General features: G+C 41.1%; 1 protein-coding gene across 2 annotated transcripts in view; it reads right to left on the bottom strand.

Annotated features, from left to right (window-relative positions):
* Window positions 1-24,594, bottom strand: part of Pi4k2b (phosphatidylinositol 4-kinase type 2 beta) — a 37,867-nt gene extending 13,273 nt beyond the window's left edge. Inside the window, exons 1-7 of one of the 2 annotated variants that reach the window (XM_021163787.2) lie at window positions 24,576-24,594; window positions 9,123-9,259; window positions 6,841-7,041; window positions 6,098-6,229; window positions 4,395-4,548; window positions 2,959-3,026; window positions 694-793 (exon numbers count right to left, since the gene is read on the bottom strand). In XM_021163787.2, coding sequence (XP_021019446.1) covers window positions 694-793; window positions 2,959-3,026; window positions 4,395-4,548; window positions 6,098-6,229; window positions 6,841-7,041; window positions 9,123-9,259; window positions 24,576-24,579 — 796 coding nt within the window. In that variant the 5' untranslated portion in view covers window positions 24,580-24,594. Of the gene's footprint in view, window positions 1-693; window positions 794-2,958; window positions 3,027-4,394; window positions 4,549-6,097; window positions 6,230-6,840; window positions 7,042-9,122; window positions 9,260-15,774; window positions 16,153-24,575 lie in introns of those variants that run through there. The other variant, XM_021163786.2, reaches the window with a different exon arrangement.
* Window positions 24,595-24,917: the final 323 nt, after the last annotated feature.

The following is a 24,917-nucleotide window of genomic DNA, read 5'->3' as shown; positions in this document are numbered from 1 at the left end:
AAATAAATAAATTAATTAAAAAAAAAGAAAGAAAGAAGAGGGGGAAGAAAAGGAGGATGAGGAGTTCAAAGAAGAGGAGAAATTCAAGACGTGGACAATTTAAAATACAACAAAAATATCCCATTAGTCAGGCAGTGGTCACCCAGGCCTTTAATCCCAGCACTTGGAAGGCAGAGGCAGGTGGATCTCTTGAGTGTGTGGCCAGTCAGGTCCTACAGAGGGATTTCCAGGATAGTCAGGGTTACACAGAGAAACCCTGTCTTGAAAAACAAAACAAAAACATACAAAAAAGTTCCAAAACTGGCTCCAAATGTATCAAAAACGATTTCTCTGCAGCAGCAGGAGAGACAGGAAGGGTGACTAACCATCACGGAAGTGGCACGGAGGTCTGAATCTTGCTAAAGCAATGAAACCCAAAACATCAGCATACAACTCTACCAAGACATTGTGGTAGACCATTCCTATGTTAATACCTTAGAAATCAGAGATACCAAACTTAGTTCCAAAACCCAAACCAAAGAAGGTCATCCAAGAAAGTACACCAACAATAACAAGACCCACGCTCCTTGTATCCTGCAAGCCCCAGGGGCTAGAATTGAGCCCCAGTGATTGACACTCTGTCTCATTCCCTTTGCTATTTCCACTTTGGTTAGTTCTGTACCCTTCTTACCTGGGAGAACTCTAAATACTTACATGCTCGCCATTCATCAGGATGCTTAAAGGGAAATGCTAGCCCATTATCAATTGCAGCTATTTTAATAAGCAATTGTTTACTATCAATCCAGTTTGATTCCTAAAGGGGAGAAAAATGATCTATTGATAACAGAGTCTATAAAAATATTTCAAAATGATCAATTTATTCACAATACTTATTGAGGGTCAAGTGCATGCTCTCTTGAAAATCTATAAAATTAAAGTTAGGTTTCCAGAAAGAATACAAAAAACATACAAGGAGAGACAGTCTTTATAAACAATAAACATTTCATAATTGTTACCTTTAAAAATTGGGATTATATGTTTATTTAGTAAATTATTTAACATTTTTTCTCTCTGGGGAAAAAAGGTTGAAAATACTAATTTAGAGAGAGTATACAATACAATCCATTGCTTAAATGTTGGCTATTTGCCTACTCTTACTTTCTTTTAAAATTTTTTGATTTTATGTATCTAGGTGTTTTGCCTCCGTGTATGCATAGCACATGAAAGGACCAGAAGAGGACAACATACTTCCTGGAACTGGAGTTACAGAGAGGACCCTAAGGGACCATGTGGATGCAGGGATATTGAACACAGGCTACTTGGGAAAGCAGCTGGTAATCTTTAACTACTGAGCATCTCTCCAGCCCCCATCACGGCTTCTTTTGGTAAACATACTTTTAAGCTACTTTATGGCTAAAGTTTGTCTTTTGATCTTGCTAAGCACTATGCGTACCAATTTTCAAATCTCCTGCATAACTACTTAATAGCACAAACACTGCGAAGTGACGAAACAGCTTGAGTGGTAACTTGAGAGCAGAGATCAAATATTGAAGAAATTATTGCAAACAGTCTACAGTGTATATATTCTTTTAAACTTAAGAACAGTATCTTATCTAAAACTGTATCTTATGTAAATATCTGAAATTCGAACTTATGAACGAGAATGGCCCCCACAGGCTCATGAGTTTGAATACCTAGTCCCCAGCTGGTGGAACTGTTTGGAAAAATTAGGGGAGGCCTTGTTGGAGCAGATGTATCACTGAGACTTGATTTTAAAACTCCATGCCATTTCCAGTTAGCTCTCTCTGCCTTGTACTTGTGGACCAAGATATGAGCTCTTTACTACTGTTCCAGTGTCAGACCTGCCAACCTGATGTCATGGTCCTTTCCATGACAGTCATGGACTCTAATCCTCTGGATGCCCCCAATAAAACCGTTTCTTTCTATAAGTTGTTTTGGACATGGTGTCTCTTACTGCAGTGGAAAAGTAACAGAGACAGGTACCCAAAGTTCATAGCAATGAATCTGAAATCTGTAATTCTGATAGTGTGGAACATCTATGCAACCTATTATGTAAGCTTAAACCAGTTTGTTATAAATAGAAGTTCCGTTTTAAAAGTTCAGAGGAAGCAATTCACAAGTAAAACACATATTTACCTACCACTGAATGGAAATACTCAGAAGAAATGGAACTAGTAAATACTCATGTCCCTAGATATCAGAAGCCTTTATTGCATAAAAGGAGGGTAAAGGGGGTTTTTCTAAAAACTGTCCAAAGCCTTACAGAAGTCTCCAATACACATACGAAAGAGATAGGAAGGAGGGAAAGGAAAGAGGGAAGGGGGACAGTCTTTGTTCTGGGAATATAGTATAGACCTGGGAATATGGCTCTGTTGGTAAAATGCTTGCAGCACAAGCCTGAGACCCTACGTTTTATATTCAGAACCCATGAAAAGGCCAGGTATGGTAGTGCACATCTGTAATCCTAGTGCTAAGGAGGCTGAGACAGGCCCCGGGGACTCAATAAGCAGCCAACCCAGCTTATGGGGCAAGGTCTAATGAGATATCCTGTCTCCAAAACACGGTGGCTGGCTTCTGAGGAATGACACCCCAAGCTCACCCGTTCTTCACATATATTTGCACACAAGTCCCCACCTCACAACACACATATGAAATGCAATGTGAACAAAATAATAGAAGACGAGAAGAGAGAAAAGGGATCAGAAAGCAAGAACTAGCTGGGTGAGCAGTGTACAGTGTAATCCATCACTTGGGAGAAAGAAGTAGAATTCAAGGCCAACTATGGCTATAGAGCAAGTTTGAGGCCAGCCTGGGCTATGTGAGACCCTGAGTTAAAAACAAGTAAAACCAAACAACACAAATAAACCCCCATCACCAGCAGCAACAAGGTAAAGAACAGCTTCCAGGAATCTGTTACATAAACTGAACACATACTTCTACACACTAAATTTTCCTTACCTCACTTTCAATTTTCTTTGCATACTTCATCTCATCATATTTGACTAGCCAGTTATCATTTCCCCTGTCTTTCAAAAGAAATAAAAGTCTGTTAGTTGGTACTTAGAGACAGTGTGGCTTCATACTAAGGGGAGAAATCTAATCCTCCAGTTGTTGAGATTTTCCTTGGTTTTTTGTAGCAGATTCCCCATAGATATGCCGACTAGTCTTATGTCAATTTGACACACAGACTTGAGTTATCTTGAAGGAGGGAACATCAGTTGAGAAAATGACTACATAAGATCCAGCTGGAAGGCATTTTCTTAGTGATTGTTGGAGAGGGCCCAACCCACTGTGAGTGGTTTCTCCCTGGGCTGATTGTCCTGGGTTGGTCATAAGAAAGCAGGCTGAGCAAGCCATGGAGAGCAAGCTGGTGAGCAGCACTCCTCCACTGCCTCTGTAGCAGCTCCTGCCTCCAGGTTCCTGCTTCATTTGATGACAAACAGCAATATGGAAGTATAAACCAAACACCCCCCCCCCCACCAGCTTGTTTGTTGATCATGGTGTTTCAATGCATCAATAAAAAGCCTAACTAAGAACAGAAAAGTTAAGATTTAACACAACTTTAAAAACACTGTCAATGTAAGCTGACATTCACTAAACTTTTCTCTGTGCCAGATTATTGTTCCAAGTGTTTTACCTGTATTAACTGATCTGACCCTGAGAACCACGCTGTAAGGAAAAGGCAGTGGCTAGATCAAGCTTCCTTCATCAAGGATACTGTCTTTTCACCTGAGTAAGAGAGCACATTCGCCCTGGCTGCTAGGCACATTCAAGGCAGCCTCGCCCAGTGTCAACATCTGGGTACTCTGGACCGGTTTTAATATTAACTTAAGACCATTTAATTAAGAAAGCCAAATTGAGAAAATTATATGATGCTTTTGAGACGCTAATGTAAGAGATGAAAAACAAACTTGAAGCAGTAGTTCCCAAGATGCAGAATGCGTAAGAATCACCAGGAGGCCTTTGAAGCACAGGCCTGGACCCACTTGGGTGGCATCTGAGAAGAATGTTGAATAAGTTCTCATGAATTACTGACCTGAGTGTCTTGGGAACTAGAGCTTTGACATATCTACATCATGGTTCCCTCACAGCACAGCACAAAGAAAAGGCTTCAAGTTTCCCACATGACAGAGTGGTTATGCATACATTTCTAGTCTCTGGCTTTGTGTCCTGCTTTTAGGCAACTCCCCCTGAGGGGACAGGAAGTGTTCCCTGTGTCTCAGTATGAATCAAGCCCTCAGCACAGGACAACCTGCCCAGGGAGGTCAGTGCTTCCTGTTTCTAAGACCACAGAGGACTGGACCTTGGGACTCTCTTGAGGTTTTGATTTGAGTAACTCGAAGCTGAAGCTGGTTTACAGCTGAAGGGACGGAGTAAGGGAGAGAAGTCCGTACCTGTGTTTCTGATGATGTAATCCAGAATCACTAATTTTTCAAACTGTGACTGAAACTGTTTTCTAATGTTCTCTGGCAGAGGCTCCGCTTCAAACCTCCTAAGCCAATACTCAGCCTCCTTGTAATCTTTCACAAACAGCTGAAAGGAACCAACCTATAATTTCAAGAACTATAGTTAGAAAGGAAAAGTACAAGCACAAAGGCATTGCTTTTTAAGTTTCTTAGCTGTAGCATCACAAAATGTTACGTAAGCACGGCAAGAAAAATAGCAGTTAACACTAATCCAGATAAGCCACGTTTATCATCTAACATATTAGCTTAGACACACAGCAACTAAAAAAAGGTTCAACCCAAGACTTTTAGGGAGCTATTTTAGGAAATTAAAAAGGAGAATAAATGTGCCTGAAGGTGACACCCTTAAGAAGGCTACTTCCTAAACAAACATCAATGTGACTGTAACTGAGAGACCAAACTGTACACTGTCTTGGTTATTTCATGATAGTATGATTTTTCTCACTGAACTGGTGTTTCTGTATTCTTTTCTTAACATCAAATAAAAAAAATTTTAAATACAATGAATTCTTTAGGCACACAGAAGATGGTGTCATACATTTTAAAGATTTAAACAACTGATTGTGGCCTTTTCCTTGAAGATGTGCCAATTTGAAGATATATTTTTTTATTATTAAAATTACAAGTTTAATGCTAAATAAGTTGATGTCAGAATACACATTTCATCAGATGACATACGCTACCGAGCAGCCTATTCTGCCTCACACATGCAAGGAAACAAACTGCCATGACGAAGCCTGCTCACCAGCTTAACACGGTACGCCTGTTAGTATCTTTAACTTCCTAGAGGTTTTCCTTTAGCCACCCTTACTTTAGCTCATCCAAGAAAATGGCAAAAATGTTCAAAACTGACTGCCTAGAATGTAGTTAAATAGAAAAATAAGTTAACTATCAATTTTTACTCAAAATCTTTAGACACTTGCATAGAAACAATAAAATTATAATCCAAATACATTAAAAATAAATGCTAAAGCTTTTCCCAGAATGCCCTTCTCATTAGCACTCTGCATCCTTGCTTATCGAGGTGCCAAAAGACCCTTAGGTTGAAAACGGTAAATAAGTAATATATCTGGCTGGTAGTGAATGCACAGAAATACCATTTACTGAGTATCTGCTATGTGCCAACTGCTTGATGCGAATAACTTCAGTTTATCCTAGCAACCTAAAAGGCAGCCTGGCTTTCAGCTCTTTTTATAAAAAACTGTAACTGTTTTCAGAAAGGCTGAGATTGGAACCTAGTTCTAAGTCTAACCCTTCACTTCTCACAGTAACTTTACAAAGCTTGTCCCCCCCCCCCCCACATCTTCTTGACGCTCCCTAATTCAGCAAGCTCCCCTCCCAGAAGCCTGGATGCAGAACCTTGCCTAGGCATGCCAGGCAAGTGCTCTCCTGGGAACTGGACCTCTGCTCTAGGCATCCTCTCTATCCCCTCAGAGCTCCTTCTAAACATCTTTATTCAACTGCACGGAAACTCCTTGCTACTATGAGCTCAAGAGGAGAAAGGCTTTTCCTTTTTCTTATTTCCACAGCCAACATCAGGCTGCCCGATGTCTAGCCACACACCTCATCGCAGGAGCTTAGGAACACACGTCTACCTGCTCTGAAGGCAAGCTTACTCTAGAGTAACTTACCTTAGGAGGAAGTCCTATCCGATGGAACTTTCTGCCTACTTTTGGCACTTTCTCCAAGGCATACTTTTTGCCTCTTGATTTTGCACGGTCAATTGCACTGTAGTTAAATGTCTCACTGACAAGCCAAACCACCTAGAAAAATGGTTAGAGTTTGGATCATAGCATTTCCATTCACACAGATCATCAAATTCACTCTAAAGCTGTAAATGAGCAAGGTCTAACCCTGTAACAAAGCTTCCAGAAACCCTAAACCACAAAGGCGAGAGAACTTTAAATGGCATGTATTTCTTTCAAAACAGGTATAAAAAAGCAGTCTAAAGTTTCCAGTGGGAAAGCATAAGAGCCTTGAAATATATAGAACTAAGAACAAACATTTTTGAGAAGGCATCAGATAAAATTATATAAAGTCCCCAAAGAAGACAAGAGCAATATTGTGGCCACGGGCAATATTGTGGCCACATTAACATCAGCAGGATCAAGGGATCTCTAGATCCATGCCTGATCCTTTTCTGCTTTCTAAATACTAATCCTCTCTTCTTCTCTGTTAGCATCTTGTGACCCCCCAGGAACAAAAGACATTCCCTTCACTACTATATGGCGATATCCCCAAGTGTTGCTCCCGACCCCTGAGTTACAACAGAGGGATTCTACTCTAGGTTCTATCATTGGGGTCCTCACTCAAGGGTCCACAAGTAAGCGAGCTAAGTACAGGCAGCCAGACTATAAAGCAAGCTCTCCTTTACCTTTGTTTTAGGTACAATACCCAGCTTAAGTTTGACATCCACCAGGTAGGCACCAGCTTCAGAAAGGTACCCCTGGTTAGGAAGCAGGCAGCCTCGGCCAAAGCAGCAGGGACAGCAAACCTTATGGACGTACTTGGTCCACTTGGGGTTCAGCTGGCCATAAGGCTCTTCTGATTTGGGTTTAAACACGCCAATAATATTCTATGGGGGAGAAAAGTAGAATTCCTATTAGCCTTTAAAGGTCAGATGGATAACAATCTACAAAATGCATGTCAATAAATAAGATTTACGGAAAACTCCCAAGTACTAAGATGACTAATGCCAATCACATTCTAAGAATTAATTGCATTTAAAATCAACAATCCCACGTATCAGTGTTTTTCAAATTTTGCTCGGACAAACCTTAGAGAGCAAGATAAGGCTTCATGCCATTTAACTGTATTAATTTCATGTGTTCTGTGTTACTGCTCTTACAAAATAACATTAGATTATGCCCCCTCCCATCCTCACCTGCCCCCTTCTCTTTATGGCTAGGTTATCCAGGCTAATTTCAAACGCACAAGCTTAAGAATTTCTCTCCTGTCTCAGACTGCACTTTATGAAAGCAAGCAGTGCTGTGTATTAATTATGATCTACTAAACATCCAATTACACACTCCCTCACTATCTCCTTTCCCTGCTGTGCTAAATATTCTAAAACAGAGAAGGAATCCATTATCTCCAGTACTCAGAACAGGTCCTGATACACAGTATGTACTCAAGTAATGCTTCAAAAATGCTGACAAATAACATAAACTGAACACCTACACTGTCAGCAGCTCTCATCTAAGGTTTCTCCAGATATGTTTTTCATGAACCCATTTTAACTCTCTCCCAGCAAGAAAAATTTTGGCCATGAATGGTGGTACATACCTGTAATCCAAGAACTTAGTGGGTTAGCTAAGGCAAGAGGATAGTGAGTTCTGGGCTAGCCTGAGACATGTAACAAAACTCTTGTCATAAGAGAAAAAAATAAAGATCTACAATTGTTAGTACCAATCTAATAAAATATATTCCTTATATTCATGGCTCAAATATCTTAGACAAGAAATAAAAATATAATTTAAACACAATGTATTTATAATGTTATAAATTCTAAAAAAAACCCCATAACTTAAAAAAAAAAAAAGAAGAAGTAGTCAAGCCTGGAAGTAAGGCTTGTGGCTCCACATCTACGAGCCCTAGCACTTGAGAGGCTGAGACACTCTGCTGCTATAGAATGAGCTTTAAGTCAGCATAAATTACAGAGGAAGACTGTCTGAAAGCCAATCATCGTCGTCGTCGTCATCATCATCATCACAATAACAACAAAACAACAAACCTTGAAATAATGACTGTTCCTACAGTGAGAAATGGGGTGGGGGACTGGGCTGGGTATAGCCCAGCTGGCCAAGGGCTGGCCCAGCATGCATGAAGCCTTGGGTTCTATCCCTAGAATCACTTAAAACCAGGCAATATGCATACACCTGTAAGCCTAGCACACATAAGGCAGGCAGAGAACATGTTCACCAGCCCAGGATACACAAGATCCTGTCTCAAAATTCCTATTCCCCTACGAAAGGGGGAAAAAAAAAGTGGGTCCGACAATAGCACAAATGCTATACCTTGTTTTGTTTGTATTGGGAGGAGGGTTGAAATGATAAACTTTCTCCTTCATGAAGAAAGGACTGTGGGTTACGTAACGCACAGAAAGCTTTTAGCAAGGACAGCACCATTCCTGAAAACCTCTAGACTCAGTGGGAAAGTCCTTATCAACTTCTCTTCCCACTCCAGAGTCAGCGCTCACTTCAAGTTGCTGCACTCCAATGCCCTCAAGCTTCGCCATGCCTCTTTTCCTCGGCATACTGCCAGGAAAATACTCCAGGGGCACTGAACTATACCTTAGAAACGAAATCAAGCATTGGGAAATGACATTAGCCAGGTTTTTGAAAGTTACAACTTGCACTGTTCTTGGTTAATATGGTAGCAGGGCTATAAAGGAGGGACTATGAATATGCATTTAACAAATCCTCAAGTAAATAGGGCTATACGATAAATGCTTGACACTGAATAAAATATGAAAACAAAAAGCTACAGCTCGATACTACCAGCTCCACTTCTATATTAACAAAAGTAACCACTGTCCTTTATTTTGGAAAAGAGGGAACAAACAGATATAGTAGGAAAATAACTTCAGAAACTCAGACATTTCACATTTAAAGTAGTGTCTTCCAAAAATTTGTGTAAGATATGTGAAGTTCTCACCCTTTTAGAATCCTTTACAAAGTAACTTCCACTTGACCCTTGAGAAATTCTTTCTGGGAAAACTCCAATTTCTATTGCTTGCTCTGCTTTCAATACAATATCAGCAAATTCAGGATCTTCCAAGAATGTATTTGTTTCTGAAATAACAGCAATCACTGCATTAGACCAGTGTGTGGATGCTCTTGCTATGGACCTGTGTGGTGGCTTCAGGACAGTAAGGTGCAGAAAAAGGAAATCAAACATCAGATAGTCAGCTATGATCCTCTTAGCTGACCTTAAGTGCCTGTGTGCTCCTGTGTACATGTGTACACACACAGAGGTCAAAGGTCAACATTGAGGCATTTCTCAGGATGGGTTCCTCAGGAGGGATCCTTAAAAAAAATATTTTGCCCCCCCTCCCCCCCAATGAGTATGGGTATTTTGCTTGCAAATATGTCTGTGCCTGGTACCCTGCGACACTACAATAGAGCATTAGATGCCCTGGGACTAGAGCTACACAACTCAGGTTTTCTGGAAGGTCAGTGCTCCTACTGCCGAGCTCTCTCTCTAGCTCCCTCCCCTTAAACATTTATTTAGTCGTGCACTTATTTATTGTCTGTATGTGTGCCGTTCTCACGCATGGAAGCCAGAGGACAACCTTAGGAATCTTTTCAGTTCCCACCAGGTGGGTCCTGGGGATCAGACTCTGGTGGTCAGGCATGGCAGCGAGCCCCTTTACCTCCCTGGCCTGAACCACCTCCCCAACCCCAACTTTTTTTGAAAAATGGACAGGGGTCTCTTGTTGGGAACTGGGGCCTGCCAATGAGCCTAGGCTGACTAGCCAGTGAGCCCTGGGGATCTGCTGTCTCTGCCTCAACAGCACTGGGATTCCAAGTGCATTTTTACATCAAGCTGCCCCTCTGTTCTCTATAGCCCTCCGCCCACACTCCTTCAGCAGATTTTACTCCTTCCACTCCCAGCTCCCACCCTCAACTCCCACTACCATACCCAGCCTCTTTTCTTGGCTGCTAAAAGACAGCTCAAGACTTACTACCCTCAGAACTTAATTCTGTATCTCTTCCACCACTCCCAAACACAGCCACTCTGTTCTACGCCAGGTGTTGGCAATGCTGTATCTTCCAGTTGCTTGGTTCAAAGACCTTGGATTCAGCAATGATCTCACCCTCTTGATCTCCACACCTGACGTATAAACCAGCCATAAGTATCCAAAACACAAACTCTTATAACCTCTGCTCCTACAATGAAGTCAGCCCTATCAATTCCTTCCTAAATTACATTAAGCCAATTTACAATCATATTCCTCCTTTGTATCAAACAGCCTAAGGGTTTCCCATTTCACTCTCAGCAAAAGGCCTCTACTTCCCGTTGCCCAACTGCTGGTAATCTCTGCTTTATCTGAGCATATCTCCTGATTTGTTTTGTCAGCTCCAAGCAGAGGATTTTTTTTTTACTGGTGTGTCCTTAGAACGTGCAGTTTCCAGGACATAATAAGCACTCAATAATCACCTGATGAGAAATTAATAATGAATCATTTAGAATGCAAAGACAAACCAAAAGCCACTTCCATTTTAATATGGAAGGTACTTCAACTCTCTGTGTACATTATTATGAAACTTCAAAACACAATCAACTTTAATTCAGACAGAAATAAAACTGTTATTTACTTTTTAAAAAGTCTCTACTGACAAAAATATTCCAAAAAGAACTATTTGGACTTAACTTTACCTACTAAAAATAAGCAGAGTATTTTAATCATGTCTATACAACTGAGATGCTCATTCCAAGTTTGTCCCTTGAAAATAGTTAAGAATTAAGTGAGGAATTCTAACCTTGGTGACTCTGGACAGGGATCAGAATATAGTGGACACTTATATTTATTTGAATAATACAGGTACCAGTAGCCATTATCATTAGTCAAATTATATTTCTTAGCCGGGCGTGGTGGCGCATGCCTTTAATCCCAGCACTCGGGAGGCAGAGGCAGGCGGATTTCCGAGTTCGAGGCCAGCCTGGTCTACACAGAGAAACCCTGTCTCGAAAAANAAAAAAAAAAAAAAAAAAAAAAACAAAAAAAAAAATTATATTTCTTACACATCAGAGATTTATAGGTCCTTTTAAAAACATTGATATTTCCTGTGCATGAGTGTTTGACTGCACGTACATATGTGCAACATGTGCACGCCTGGCACCTGAGCAGGTAGAAGAAGCCCCCTGTGCTGGAGCCCCCTGACTTGGAACTGGAGGTACAGATGGTTGTAAACAGCTGTGTGGGTGCTGGGAGCTGAACCCAGGTCCTCTTGTAAGAGCAGAGCCATCTCTGCAGCCCCAATGGATGGGTTCTTAATGAAAATGACCTTGAAAAGTTACCGGTCTCAACCTTGTTCCTAGTGCTGGGGTACCTTCCAAAATGTATCACCAGCAAGTGATCTTCAGAGATATCATTTCTTTTCCTTACTAATATTTTTTGTGTGCATGAAAACAAACGCAAACTTCTTTTTCCAAAAAAGAAGTCTCTTGCAGTTTGACTCTGTATCCTAGACCTATCTGGAGCAAATCCCAAGTCAACTTACCCCTTTCTTTCCGTAACAGTTCTTCACATAGACGAGAGTCACTTCTTGCTCTCCAGTCTCTCACTGTCTGCTTCCTCTCATATCAAAGTGCTCAGGATTTCCATAGCCTCATTCCCTGCCTATTTCATGCCCCCACTTTTATTTTCTTTGAGATTAAAAAAAAAAAAGCTGTACTTATTTTTATATGTCTTGCTTACATGTATGTATGTATGTATGTGCACCAAGTACCTGGTGCCTATGGAAGCCCAAAGAGAAAATTCCCAAATTTTTCTTCTTCTGAAAAAAAAAAAAAAAAGATTTTTTAATTAAGTGTATATTTCGAGGTGGAAGGTTATGTATATGTGTGAGTGGAGATGCCTCTGGAGTTCACATGAGGGCATCAGGCCCTTAATGTTGTGAACTGCCCTAGCTGAATGCCAGGAACTGAACTTGGGTCCACTATAAGAGCAGTGGCTGCCTTAGTCACCACCCCAGTCCTCAAAAAATATGTTCTAAGGAGAACCTCAGTTTTATCTTTGCACCATTATTTGGGTCACCTCTAAGAGGTGGTGGCTCTGTAGTCAAGTTCCAGCCTATTCAGGTCTCTGACTATCAAAGATGTCCATCCAGTTTACTCTCTGAATTGTCTTTACTATTCCCAGACAAAATTAAGCTTCCTTCCCACAACTCCCATTTGCTGTTCTCATTTAAAGCTGTAACAAAATAACGGAAAATCTGGGAAAGCACAGACCTTTGTTCTGATTTCTAATGTATCACATGTACCTAGCACGTGAATGGACCTCAAGAAACCCATCTAAAAAGTTAACAATGTATCCATTTGATCACACCAAAGGAAAGCTATTGGGTTACCTTTTAGTTTGTGAGCAGGCATGGTAACTTAACATTCTTTCATTTCCCAGGAGCCCTCAGCTTTCCCTGTCAGGCCACATACACGACCCATCAGAACTTGTAAGTGACCATTACCTCCACTGGGCTACAAAGCTCTGTGGAGATATAGCAGTTAGCCACAGGAAACCATTTGATACAGGTTACTTACTATCGGTTCCTCAAGACTTACTTTCTACTGGTGCCCAGCAGATCATCAAATATTTGATGATTGATGTCCATTTCTGTTATAAATGGGTAAGAATGGCTAAAAATTTTGCTTGTTTTATAGATAAGAGTCCTGTTGAATTGGGCCGGGCTGGACTTGAACTCACTATATAGCCGAGACTGGCCTTAAACCTAAGCTTTTTGTGCTCCTGCCCCAGCCTTCTATTCCTTCTAGAATTACAGGATGGAGTCAGCACATGCAGCTGTATTTGGAGCACTGGCAGGCTGAGCAATACTTTTTAGTTCCATAATTGTTTACTTTTAAACCTCAGGTATGGTGGACTGTCAAGACAAAGGAAACTTGTATTTTTAAAAACCTGCCCTAAAATAGTTAGGAGTATTTGCTTCTTGATCCCTGACCAGGCAAAACGCCTCCCACTAGTTATGGGATACCTTCCACTGAAATAAGACTTCGGGAAGTTACATTCTGCCCCTTTATTTGCATTTTAGATTTATTTATTTTATTTTATGGTGTGAATGTTTTGCCTGTGTGTATGTATGTGCATCATGTGCATGTCTGGTGTCCACAGAGGTGAAAAGACTGCATCAGTTGCCAAGGAACTGGAGTTATAGAAAGCTATGAATCTGAGTGCTGGGGTCTCTGCTAACTGCTGAGTCACCTCTCTAACACCCCCCCACCCCCCCCACCCCCCACCCCCNCCCCCACCCACCCCGCTTTTGAAAACCCTTTGTTTACTTTTAGGATTTTTGTTTTGTTTTGTTTTGAGAGTTTTGCTATGCAACCCTAGCTAGCCTGGTACTACAGCCCAGGCTGGCCTTAAATTCAAGGCTGTCCTTCTGCTTCACCCACGTAAGTGTTGGGATTACAGGTATGTACCACCAAGTCAAGCTTGCTTTTTTATGTGGGAATCCAAAGTAGTGCTTATTTCATAGGGCTAGTTACGATCTACTACATGTGAAGTGCAGAGAACACCGCCTAGCACGTACACCTAGTATACCAGTATTAGCTATCGTCTTTATTACAACCTCATTCACTGATTTCAATGACTGAATACTGACTTAATAACACTACAGTTCATGAGACTTCTAGAGTCTGCCAACTACATTGTTAATATAAGGACCAGAGATGCATGACATTCTCCAAACATAAGGCTCATGGTTGTATAGATAAAACAGTTAAACACCAGAAATGTCAATACTAATCTAAAAGCATATCTTAAACTTAAGGGTGTTCTCATGACAACTGCATGTAAAGGACAAAAGAGCTAATGGACACTTTTAATATATTAAGCTTAAAAACAGTTAAATTATTCAATCATAAACCTTTGCTAGTTTTAAACACTTTAAGTAGTTTTTAATAGTTTGAAACTATTTTTAAAATTCTATCTAAAAAAATTAAAATAAAGAGTCAGAAAAAAAAATCCTTTTAAAAAAGAAGAACCTATATAATACCCCAAAGCAGTAGTTGTTTTGTAACACAGACTCCTAGAGTGAAACGGACAAAGTTCAGGGCCTGGAAGAGAAAAGAAGTGGCTCGGTCCTAACTTGACCACTTCCTGGATCTGGGATTGTGCAAACATCTTGGTCTAGGAGCCACCATTATTACCGTTTTACCAAGTTTCAGTTCTCACAAAGAGGGTCAGCGACAACTCACCCATTGTGCTGCTGTGAGAACCAACGTCAAAACTCATCTTAAACTGTGACCTCTGAGCTAGCTATCACCACCGAGGAGCTAAGAGTTCTTATAATCCATGTGCATTCTAACTACCACATTCTCGTCCTTTTGACTTTAGCCTTTAATGTAAGTGTTGACAACAAATAAAACACACAAACCAACCCAACCCACTCAAACAGTAAAAGTTTTTCAAGACTCTATTTCAAGGCTCTATTTCAATCTAACACACGAGGTAACTCTGGGGCAGCCATATGGATCTTAGCTACCTCACAGACTAGATTCTACCTCAGATAGGGCCAAAGTGTCCACTGCAGCTGGCTGAACAGAGGTTTGTGAAAGTGGGAAACTTCACATTCCTTTGCTCTATTCAGTGTTGCATGGCAAACTCATCCATCAGCTAACGTCGTGGTAAGGGCAGACCCATATGTAGTCAATGGGTTTCAGAGACGACTTCCTTTAGGTCTCTTATTTAGAGGATTTGTATTTGAATAAAAGTTGTTTGAACTCTTGACTTGCCCTGCCCAAATCATTTCAAGTCATATCAGCACACTGGTAGGTCAAATAAACTTAACTTCTAAGAAACGCAGTGTTAATAACAACAACCTTCCCTGTGGCTTTTCCACAAGGAGTCATACGGAGTGTTGCTCTTGAATAGTGCATGTGACACTTCTTTGAATCCATCCTATCATCAGCAAGTAGGAGAAAAAGGAGAAAAAAAAAAAAAAAAAAAAAGCCAGTCTAGATTCCAGATGGATCTCATACAAATCTACTCCATTTCTGCCACACTCCACTCCACAGGTCCAAACTCACCACACAGACACCCAGGCCTGCAATAACATGCCTTAATTTTAGTTTAAACATTGTTTGTTAGCTTCGACTTTCAAAGGTCCACTTAAAATCAGCCCAGGAGATAATGAAAAGGTGTTTTTCTTTTTAAGCGCACAAATATACTTTGCAGAGAGCTGGCGGCAGGAGTTCGCCCGCCTCCGCCCCCTCTGGCTAACGTCACAATAGCAACATTTAATAGAAAGTTTTGAAACTTGTCCCAGCGGCAAATGGTCATTCCTTCCTAACATCTCTCGGCTTATCATCCGCCCTGTAAACTCATGACTCCGACGAGAACTTTCTGGATCGTTGTGCGTTCTTAATTCAGAACTTAAGTCCAAACTTGAACAAACAACTTACGTCACAGTCCTGGATGAGTTTCCCTCAGTGTTGGGTTCCCACTTGGACTAATTCTTTGGGGAAGCCTACAGAGTGAGATTTTAGTGGTCCCCGTTCTCCTGCCACAGAGGGAAAGGTGAGAGGAAACTGAGGCAGGGAGGGGAGGGTTGCGCGCGCGCATGGGTCGCACCTGAGATCGTAGTGCGGGTCCGGTCCAGCTCGGTGGACAAGCTCGCGGAGATCGAACCTTCCCCGGACACCGCCGGCTCCTCGTCGGTGGCGGGCTCGCGGAGGACATCCGCACCCTCGTCCGACTGCATTCTCACGGCGCTCCCGGGCGCGACCCTCCGCGGCTGGGCCCAGGCGACGCGAGGCAGCAGCGGCTCCCGCTCCTCGTCCTCGTCCTCCGAGGGGCGGGTGGGCTCGCAGGCCTCCGCCATGATGTCCCCGGGCGGCTCGGGCGCTCAGAGCCGCCGGGCTCCGGACTGGGACCCCAGCATCACGCCAAACCGCGGCGGACTGCTCCCACCAACGCCACCTCACCAGTCCACCAGCCCGCGCCGGCCACGCCCAGCCGCCGGCCACGCCCCGCCTCTCGAGCCCCGGGACGCCTTCCTTACGCCTGCGCAGAAGGACCGGGGGTGGGGCAAGCGAGGGCGGGGCGGGGCGGGGCGGGGCGGGGCGGGGTAAGGCAGCGAGGGCCACCTGTGTCTCAACTCCCAGAGCTGTTGCCTGCCATTGCTGTGGATCCAGCAGAAAGCCAGGACCAGCGTCATTTCCGCGGGAGGTGCATCCCTTCCAACCTAAATAGTCCTCTCTTATTACTATATACATAATATACATTTATTTCACTAACTTTTCTCTAAAAGTTCATGAAGGCTGGGAGCTACTTCTATTACTATAGTCCATATGTTATATAGTTTTGTAATCATAATCTGTGCATTACATGCATTTATTTGCTACTAAAATCGAGACGGGAGTGTATGTTTAGACATTCTTGATAGTGGTAATTTATAGATTTCTTTTGCCTTGACTGAAGTTAAGCTAAGTTGTGTCAACATTTAGAAATCTTTAAAAGGCTGTATTTCGGCTGTGCTATTTTTTTCCCTACTTCGCTGACTTTATTTTTTTATTTTTATTTTGCTTCTTACTAATCTGTTTCATTTTTCTTTTCTTAGTTGTTTAGTAAAGATTAAAACATCGAGGAGGCTCCTACCTTTTAAATATAATGCCTTTAGAGCTATGAGTTGCCTTCAGAGCTCTGCTTTAGCTGCGGTTCCACTGTTTTTGATGTAGTGTGCTTCACTTTTGACTCAGCTGATAATAGTTTATAATTACTTTTAGGATTTTCCTCTTTGATCTACTACTTTGAAATGTATTGATTTTCAAATTTAAGTACTGTGCTGGTTAGTTTTTGTCCACTTGATACAAAAGACTCTCTTGGGGAGAAGGACACTCCATTGTGGAATTGGCTCCATCAGAATAGTTTGTGAGCATATCTTTGGGAAATTTCTTGATTAATGTTTGATATGAAAGAGCCCCACCCACTGTGAGTAATGCCATCCACTGAGGCGATCCAGGGTAGTATAAGAAAGTTGAGCAAGCCATAGAGAGCAAGCCAGTAAGCAGGGTTCCTCCGTGGTCTTGAATTCCTGCCTTCAGCTTCGTGTTTGAGTTCCTATGCTGACTTCTCTCAGTGGTATATTTTGATGTGGAAATGTAAGCCAGTTTTCTTTGGGGTATGGTATTTATCACATCAGCCGAAAGCAAACTAGGCCAAGTATGCTGTGAAGAACAAAGATGTTAAAATATGACACTTCATAGCCCAGCATATTATGTGACGGGGCAAATGTTCTATGTGCAGTTTTATGAAGAACATAGATTCTATAGTTCAGTGGCTTTTTGTTTGTTTGTTTTTGTTTTGTTGTTGTTGTTGTTGTTGTTTTCCAAGATAGGATTTCTCTGAGTTGCCCTAGCCATCCTGGCTGGCCTTAAACTCAGAGATCTACCTGCTTCTGCCTCTCAAGCACTGAGATTAAAGGTGTGTGCCACTACCACATGGTGGTTGAATGGTTTTTATCTCCCAGTTGATTCTATTATTTAAGTATTGACAGTGTTGTGCAGGTTACCCATTTGACCACAGACTTTTTCATCTAGCACTGAGAGGAGGTTATTACAATCTTTATCACTGTGAATTTGTACTTTTTGCATAGTTGGCTTTTATGGCTTCCTAATAATTTTAGTTTTTGAATTATAAAATTACATGTGTGTGTGAAGGTCAGAGAACAATTTGCAGAAGTTAGTGTTCTCTTTCTTGCAGAATAAAAGAAACACAAGATCAGTAGAAAGCCCTGCGCCAGACCTGCTTTGGCCTTCTTAACAATTACTATGAATGACGACTTTTTCTTATCTCTAGTTATTCTCTGGTTTTAAAGTCCGTGTTGTCTGATATTAGTAACTGCTTTACCTTTAGTAGGCTCACTGCTCGTCCTAGGTAAATATTTTTCCACTCTTCATTCTATTAGTGTCTTTATATTTAATTTTTCTATGTGTCACATATAGTTTACAGTGTGGAGTTTTAAAATCCAGTTTGGTAGTCTCTATATTTCAGTTGGAGTTTTTAGTCCATTTACATATAATATAATGATAACATGGATGGATTTAAATCTACCATTTTGAAATTTTTATCTTGTTTGTTTCATCCTTCTTTATTGTTGTTGTTTTTTGGTTTCTTTTGTGTTAATCTAGTATTTTTTGTTAGTTCATTCTTAGTCTCACGACTGGTTTTCTGCTAATATTTCTTTTATGTAAATTTTTAATGGTTGTTCTGGGGCTCATGGTATACAACCTTAAATTATTCTAATATATTAAGAGGTTTTATTATACTAACTGTCATAAAATGCATGAACCCTGCAAAGCTGTAGTTCATTTATCAGCCACTTTTAATGTTTTTATTGCTAAGTAAAATAAACCTGCATACATTAAATACGACATAAACGTTTAGCTTTAAACAGTCATGTATTTTAAATAAATTAATATTTTCTGGCATTTTATATTTACTATTTCTAGCGTTCTTCATTCCTTCCTTTTTCAATATTGAAAATATTGAAATTTTTGATGTGAAAAAGACTAAGTCAACTTTTTAAAACAAACACGCCATAACAATATGGCACGATTTCCATAATCAATGCCCATAAAATGGCATCAGTACCAAAATCTAAGCAAATCTTAAAAGAAACCGGCTATAAACGTAGAGAATTCTTATAATTTGTAAATTTGAATTGCATACTTGAATTTATGTCACGTGCTCCTCCTTTTCCCTGTGAAGCTTCTTCCTAAAATAAATATTACACCATGGCTCTAATTACTAATGTACTGTTTTATTACCTCTTTTATTATTATTATATGTAAGTACACTGTAGCTGTCTTCAGACAGACCAGAAGAGGGCGTCATATCTGGTTGTGAGCCACCATGTGGTTGCTGGGATTTGAACTCAGGACCTCTGGAAGAGCTGTCAGTGCTCTTACCCTCTGAGCCATCTCTCCAGCCCCTGTTTTATTCCCTCTTAGAAGTCTGATTTTCTCCCTAGTAACATTTTCCTTCCCAGTGAAGAAATTTACGCGGTTAGTTATAACACCGATCTGGGGATGATGTCTATGGTTTTATTTACTTGGGTGGTTTATTTCACCGGCATTTTCAAATGGTATTTCCTACAGATAGTGGGTCACACATCGCTCGCCTTTCTTGCCACCATGGCCAAAGCATCTGATGGAAACAACCCAGGAGAGGAAAGACCATCTTCAATTATGATTCCAGAAATTTCAAGTCATCTAAGTGGGAAAAGGTCTTACAGGAGGTGCATGAGGCAGAGACACTCCCCCTGCCCCCCAATTCGGAAAGACATGGAGCAAAAGCCATGTCCCATATCAAAGGCACTGTCACCTCCAGAGTCACATACTTCTGCCCACCAGGCCCATCTTCCTAAAGGCTGTACCACTCTCACATCAGCAGCTTGGGAACAAAGCGTGAGCCAGCGGTGGAGGGCATTCCAGATGCCAACCACAACTGCTATTGGTACTGCCCTTATCCAAGCTCAGTTCTAAAATATCTCGTGTGGCCTTTGTTATCTCTGAGTCCCCCTACCTGTCCCATTTGTACTATGACACTATTTTTCTGGTGGGCATTAAGATTTTATCTTTGTCTTTTTGTTTGTTTGTTTGGTTGGTTGGTTTTTGTTTTTGTTTTTGTTTTTGTTTTCATGGTTTTAGAGCTTTATTGTAGAAAGGCAGAGAGAGAGAGAAGAGGGGAGGGGAGGGGAGGGGAGGGGAGGAGAGGAGAGGAGAGGCTGGCCATGGACATGTGGAGAGAGAGGAAAAGGGAGGGAGGAAGGAGAACGAGAGATGAGAGTAAGAGAGGTGAGAGCTTGAGCTATTGGTTATTGAGTTATTGGTTTTAAATAACTACACTATGGTGTGGTTTTTCCTTAGAGATAGCCTGCTTGGTTTTTGCTAAGACCTTTTGTGAGCCACGGTGTAGGTGCTGGGAATGAAGCCCAGGTCCTTGCTAAGAGCAGCTGGTACTCTTAACCACTGAGCCGCCCGCCTCTCCAGCCATGGCTGAGATTTTTCTTAAGCTGTAGATTTATGTTTTAAAAAAATTGGGGGGGGGGGGTTGTTGATCTCATTTGTTTCTTCAAATGTTTTTTCTGTCTCATTTTCTCTTTTCTTTCTAAAATACCTACTGCATGTATGTCAGACTTCCTGGTATTGTCCCAAGGCTCTTATCCCAAGGCTCTTGTTCCACTTCCTTTTAAAATAGATTTTTGTCACTTTTCTTTATGTAGGAAACTTCTCTTAATCTGTTTCACATTCCCTGACCTTTTTAGCTATCGAATAAAATAACTCTTCAACTCACTAGGTAAATTTTTTAAAAAGTCCGAACCCTATTTTTAGTTTGTTGAGGCTTAGTCTTTTGCTATGTATTTTAATGCTAAATACTGCTCCCCCAAGGCCTGGTTGATCCCAGTAACAAGAAAATCTGCATGTATAATGTGACCTTGCTCCTTAATTTAAAACTATCGGTTAAATAAAGATGCCTACAGCTTATAGCTGGGCAGAATTGAGGTAGGCAGGGCTTGGGGTTCCTGGGCTGGGGGTTCCGAGGTGAGAGGAAGAAACTGCCATGGAGTAGCTGAGTCGTACAAATACGGCCATGACAGTGAGCCATTTAAAGTTAAGAGCTGCCCAGATAGAGCATGAGAAATTATAAAATGGGGCTATCGTCAGGAAAATAGATCCTCACAACATAGAGGATAGGTCTCCCCAGCTTTAGTGCTGATTGTTATAAATATAAAAGTTGTGTGCATATAAAAGGTGGGGTTGAAGCCCTCAACTGAGATTAAATGTTTCCACAACCTTTGTTTCCACGCCTTTCTCTCCTGAAAGTCCCAAATATCATTCATTTATTACAACCATGTATTTTCTTTGGTCCTTGAAAACATATAATGACTTTCTAAATGAAACGGGGCCAGATCAAAGTCAGTACTCCTACAAATTGACTACAAGCCAAAATTTTATATTTCATGTTCTTCTATGTCTAAGATATATATGTATATATGTGCATATGCATATGTATGTATATATGTGTATGTATATGTATGCATATATATTATGTGTGTGTGTGTGTGTGTGTGTGTGTGTATGGTCCAGTGGGCATTTATGCTACTGAACCTCTAAATTCTGTCATCTCCCTTAATGAGTGTTTTACTTGCAAGTAATTGACTTGTCTGGAGTCAGACTTCTGACAATGTCTTTGAACAAGGCAGCTGTTGTTTTCTTGGACTCCTTGCATAGTGTCTCCTATGCAGCAAGGATTTGGGAAGAGTACACGCACAGTTCTGGGAGTTCTGTATCTCTGTGAGTCCTTTTCAGAACTCCCCTCCTGTATTTCCAGTTACTTTGAGACGGTAGCTTTCTGACTGAGTGCCAGCTGCCTTGCACAGTCTATAGTAGGAAGTGCCCTCGAGCAGAATGTTTGAACCTAAATCTCACTCATTATGTTAACATCCTTTCAAAAGTAGCCATCCCTTCAGTTTCTTCCTGCCTGCTTCTGGCTGGCTGCCAGCATCTTCAAATAACTGCTTTTAGATTTTTATCCAAAGTTTATAATTTTGATCCATAAGTGGGTTAGTCTGATATAATCTCCTATGACATATTTTACTACAAATGTGTCTTTTAGTGAAATGAATAGTGCTACAGTTTTCTCAGTCCATGGGTTAGTAAAGAAATATTGCCTTTTATATGAGACAAAATTCAGTATCAATTTTGCTCATCATCTTATCTTTTTTAGAGATTTATACACCGAGGAAAAAGTCTTTCCAAGTAAATAAATGAATTATGGAAAACATTTTACTAGCAAAATCATGGCAACCAGCTGAGTGGTGGTGGCGCACGCCTTTGATCCCAGCATTTGGGAGGCAGAGGCAGGAGCATTGCTTGAGTTTGAGGCCAGCCTGGTCTACAGAGTGAGCTCCAGGACAACCAGGGCTATACAGAGAAACTCTGTCTCAAAGAAAACAAAAAGCAAAACCCAAATAAGTAAATACTTAATTAATCATGGCAAGTTTTGTAAAAACTCTAAGATACCTACTAAAAATTTTGGTGATTTGTTTATCAAAAAGAGTTTTATGATCTATCATCACGTACTTCATTTGCATCCAGTTTCATTTATTTACTTGGCTAACTTGTGGGATGTATACCAAGAGGCTTATAAACTACTCATCAAACAACAAAACTTGACAAATTATTAATAACTAACCTTTTTCAAGATACCTTATTTTTTTAACTCAGTTGAGAAAATAGGAATTTTAATATTTCTGTGAGAATCATGCTCATTTAATGTTTTTGTTTGTCTTGTTTTGTTTTTTCAAGACAGGGTTTCTCTGTGTAGCCCTGGCTGTCCTGGAACTCACTCCGTAGACCAGGCTGGCCTCGAACTCAGAAATTCTCCTGCCTCTGCCTCCCAAGTGCTGGGATTAAAGATGTGCGCCACCATGCCTGGCTTTAATGTTTTAATGTTTTTTAAACATGTATTTTTGTATGTGGTGTTTTGCCTGCCTGCCTGTATGTTTGTATAACACATGTGTGCCTGGCGACCAGGGAGCCCAAAAATGGGGACTAGAGTTCTGTTCAGTTGTGAGCTTCTGGACGTGCTGGAAATCAAGCCCAGGCCCTCTATAAAGCAGCCAGTACTCCTAACTGCTGAGCCATCCTCCAGCCCCTCATTCAACAATATACTTTTTGCAGAAGTGCCTTTACATTATAATGAGCTTTACACACATTTTGTTAACGCCTTTGGGATTGAAGATTTGTCTCATTCCCTGTAAGTAAAACATCTATCTTGTGAGTAAATTAGCAGTGCCAGTCTCTGCTGTCAAACCGGTCAGCCAGGAGAGACTTGCTTTCTGCTCAATGAACATGTTAAGTATATCCCAGTATCAGGCTAAGGATATATTCTGATGATAGGGCACTTGCTTAGGTTTTACAAGAATTGAAGCTCAATCTCTAGTAACATACACACATCCAACACCAACTTGCACATGCACACGCAGAAGTGCACACATATGCACACATAGGTCTATTCCACTGTGTCAACATCTCATGTTTGATCTCTATAGCTTCTAACCCTAAAGTACCAGTAATGCACACTGATACTTTAGCTGCTTGGGGTCCCATGGAACACCACCTAGAAAGGAGTGCACTCTTTATAATAGACACTTTTAGGGGTGGCTTGACCTTTTAATGATCTTGCCCACTCCTTCTAAAACCTCATTTTGCAATGCACTACAATGTATATTAGCTATTTTTTTTTTTGCATTGCTATAACCAAAATACCAGACAGAAACAACCTAAGAAGCAGCAACAACAAAAATCGTTGGCTCATGGTTTCAGAGGAACAATAACAACAAAACTTTCAATTCATGATTGCTTGGTCCCATGAGTTCAAGCCAAGCTTGAGGATGGCCAGACCACATGACAGAGGAGAGCTGTTCATATAAGCAGCAGATAGGGAATGGTGAGCAACAGGAACAGCCAGCGTAATAGACTCCTCAAGGACCTGCCCCCGTTTACCCACTTCTTCCAATTAGGCCACACCTCTGGAAGTCTCCAGAACTTTCCAAAATAATGCCACCAGCTGGGGAGCCAAGTGTCTAAAACATAAGCTTGTTTTAGGTTAAAGCATCATAGCACAGAAGACTGTTGTCTTCAACATGGTAGTGTCCATAAGGAGAAAGGGCAAGGTTAGAATTCATTCAGATTGGAAGGTGGCTTAAGATAATAATACAGGGTGTAGATGAGGACTAAGTAAGAGCAGCAGAAAGAGCAGGTGAGGCGTTTGAGACAAGACATCCAGAGACTTGAAGGCTCCAGCTAGCTTCAGATGGGTTCTGTTGAAGGGTCAGAGGATCCATTATATTTCTACATGGACCGGAGTTTGCCGAAACAAGAAAACGGTGACAATGGGAAAGTAAAGTTAATGATACGGATATGGGAGAACAGGGAATTTCTCAGCAACTGATTGGCATTTAAAATGTACAATGTTTTAGTCAGAAAGCACAAATTTCAGATGTAGAGATAGTTTATACCTGAAGTGTTTTTTTTTAACAAAAATGAGTAGTAATTCTATGTACTTCAAAAATCTCACCGAATCTGGATTAAGCTCTTCCAGATTAAGCTCATCTCTAGTCTTCCACTATTATTTTCTGGGGTTAACATCTAAAAACTAGGTGAATGTGTTCCGATGGGAAAGGAGACCCGAGGAATAGAAGAGACGAGCCGTGTCCATAACTAGGCATTCACAAAGTACTTGCTGTATAACTGGCCCATGCTTGGTCCATGCCACATCTGTCTTCACCCCAGCCCTGACAGATTCTTATCGCCATAACTTTACAGCTATGAGGATCCTGGAATTCCAGAAGCTAAACAACTCACCCATCTTTCTGGAGCTGATGAGAAGAGTTGGCATTTGAACTAGTTTTCTCGGCCTCCAGAGCCCATGTTACATGGTTGCTTTCTATCACCTGAGACAGCAAAGTTTCATTATTGTACTGTTTAGTTTTTATTGTCGGCTTGACACAAACTAGAGTCATCTGGAAAGAGGGACCCTGACTTGCCTTCATCTGATTGGCCTGTGGGTGTGCCTGAACTGATGATTGATGTGGGAGGGCCCAGCCCACTGTGAGCAGCACCTCAGCAGCTCCTCTAGGTGCCTACAGTGCCCAGACAGATAAACCTGGGTTGTTTAAGAAACCAAGCCGAGTATTCCTCCATGGC

Source organism: Mus caroli, chromosome 5, assembly GCF_900094665.2.
Source record: "Mus caroli chromosome 5, CAROLI_EIJ_v1.1, whole genome shotgun sequence".
In the NCBI taxonomy this organism is placed as follows: Eukaryota; Metazoa; Chordata; class Mammalia; order Rodentia; family Muridae; genus Mus; species Mus caroli.
The sequence above is the reverse complement of the archived record's forward strand: the minus strand, read 5'-3'. Positions and strand labels throughout refer to the sequence as shown.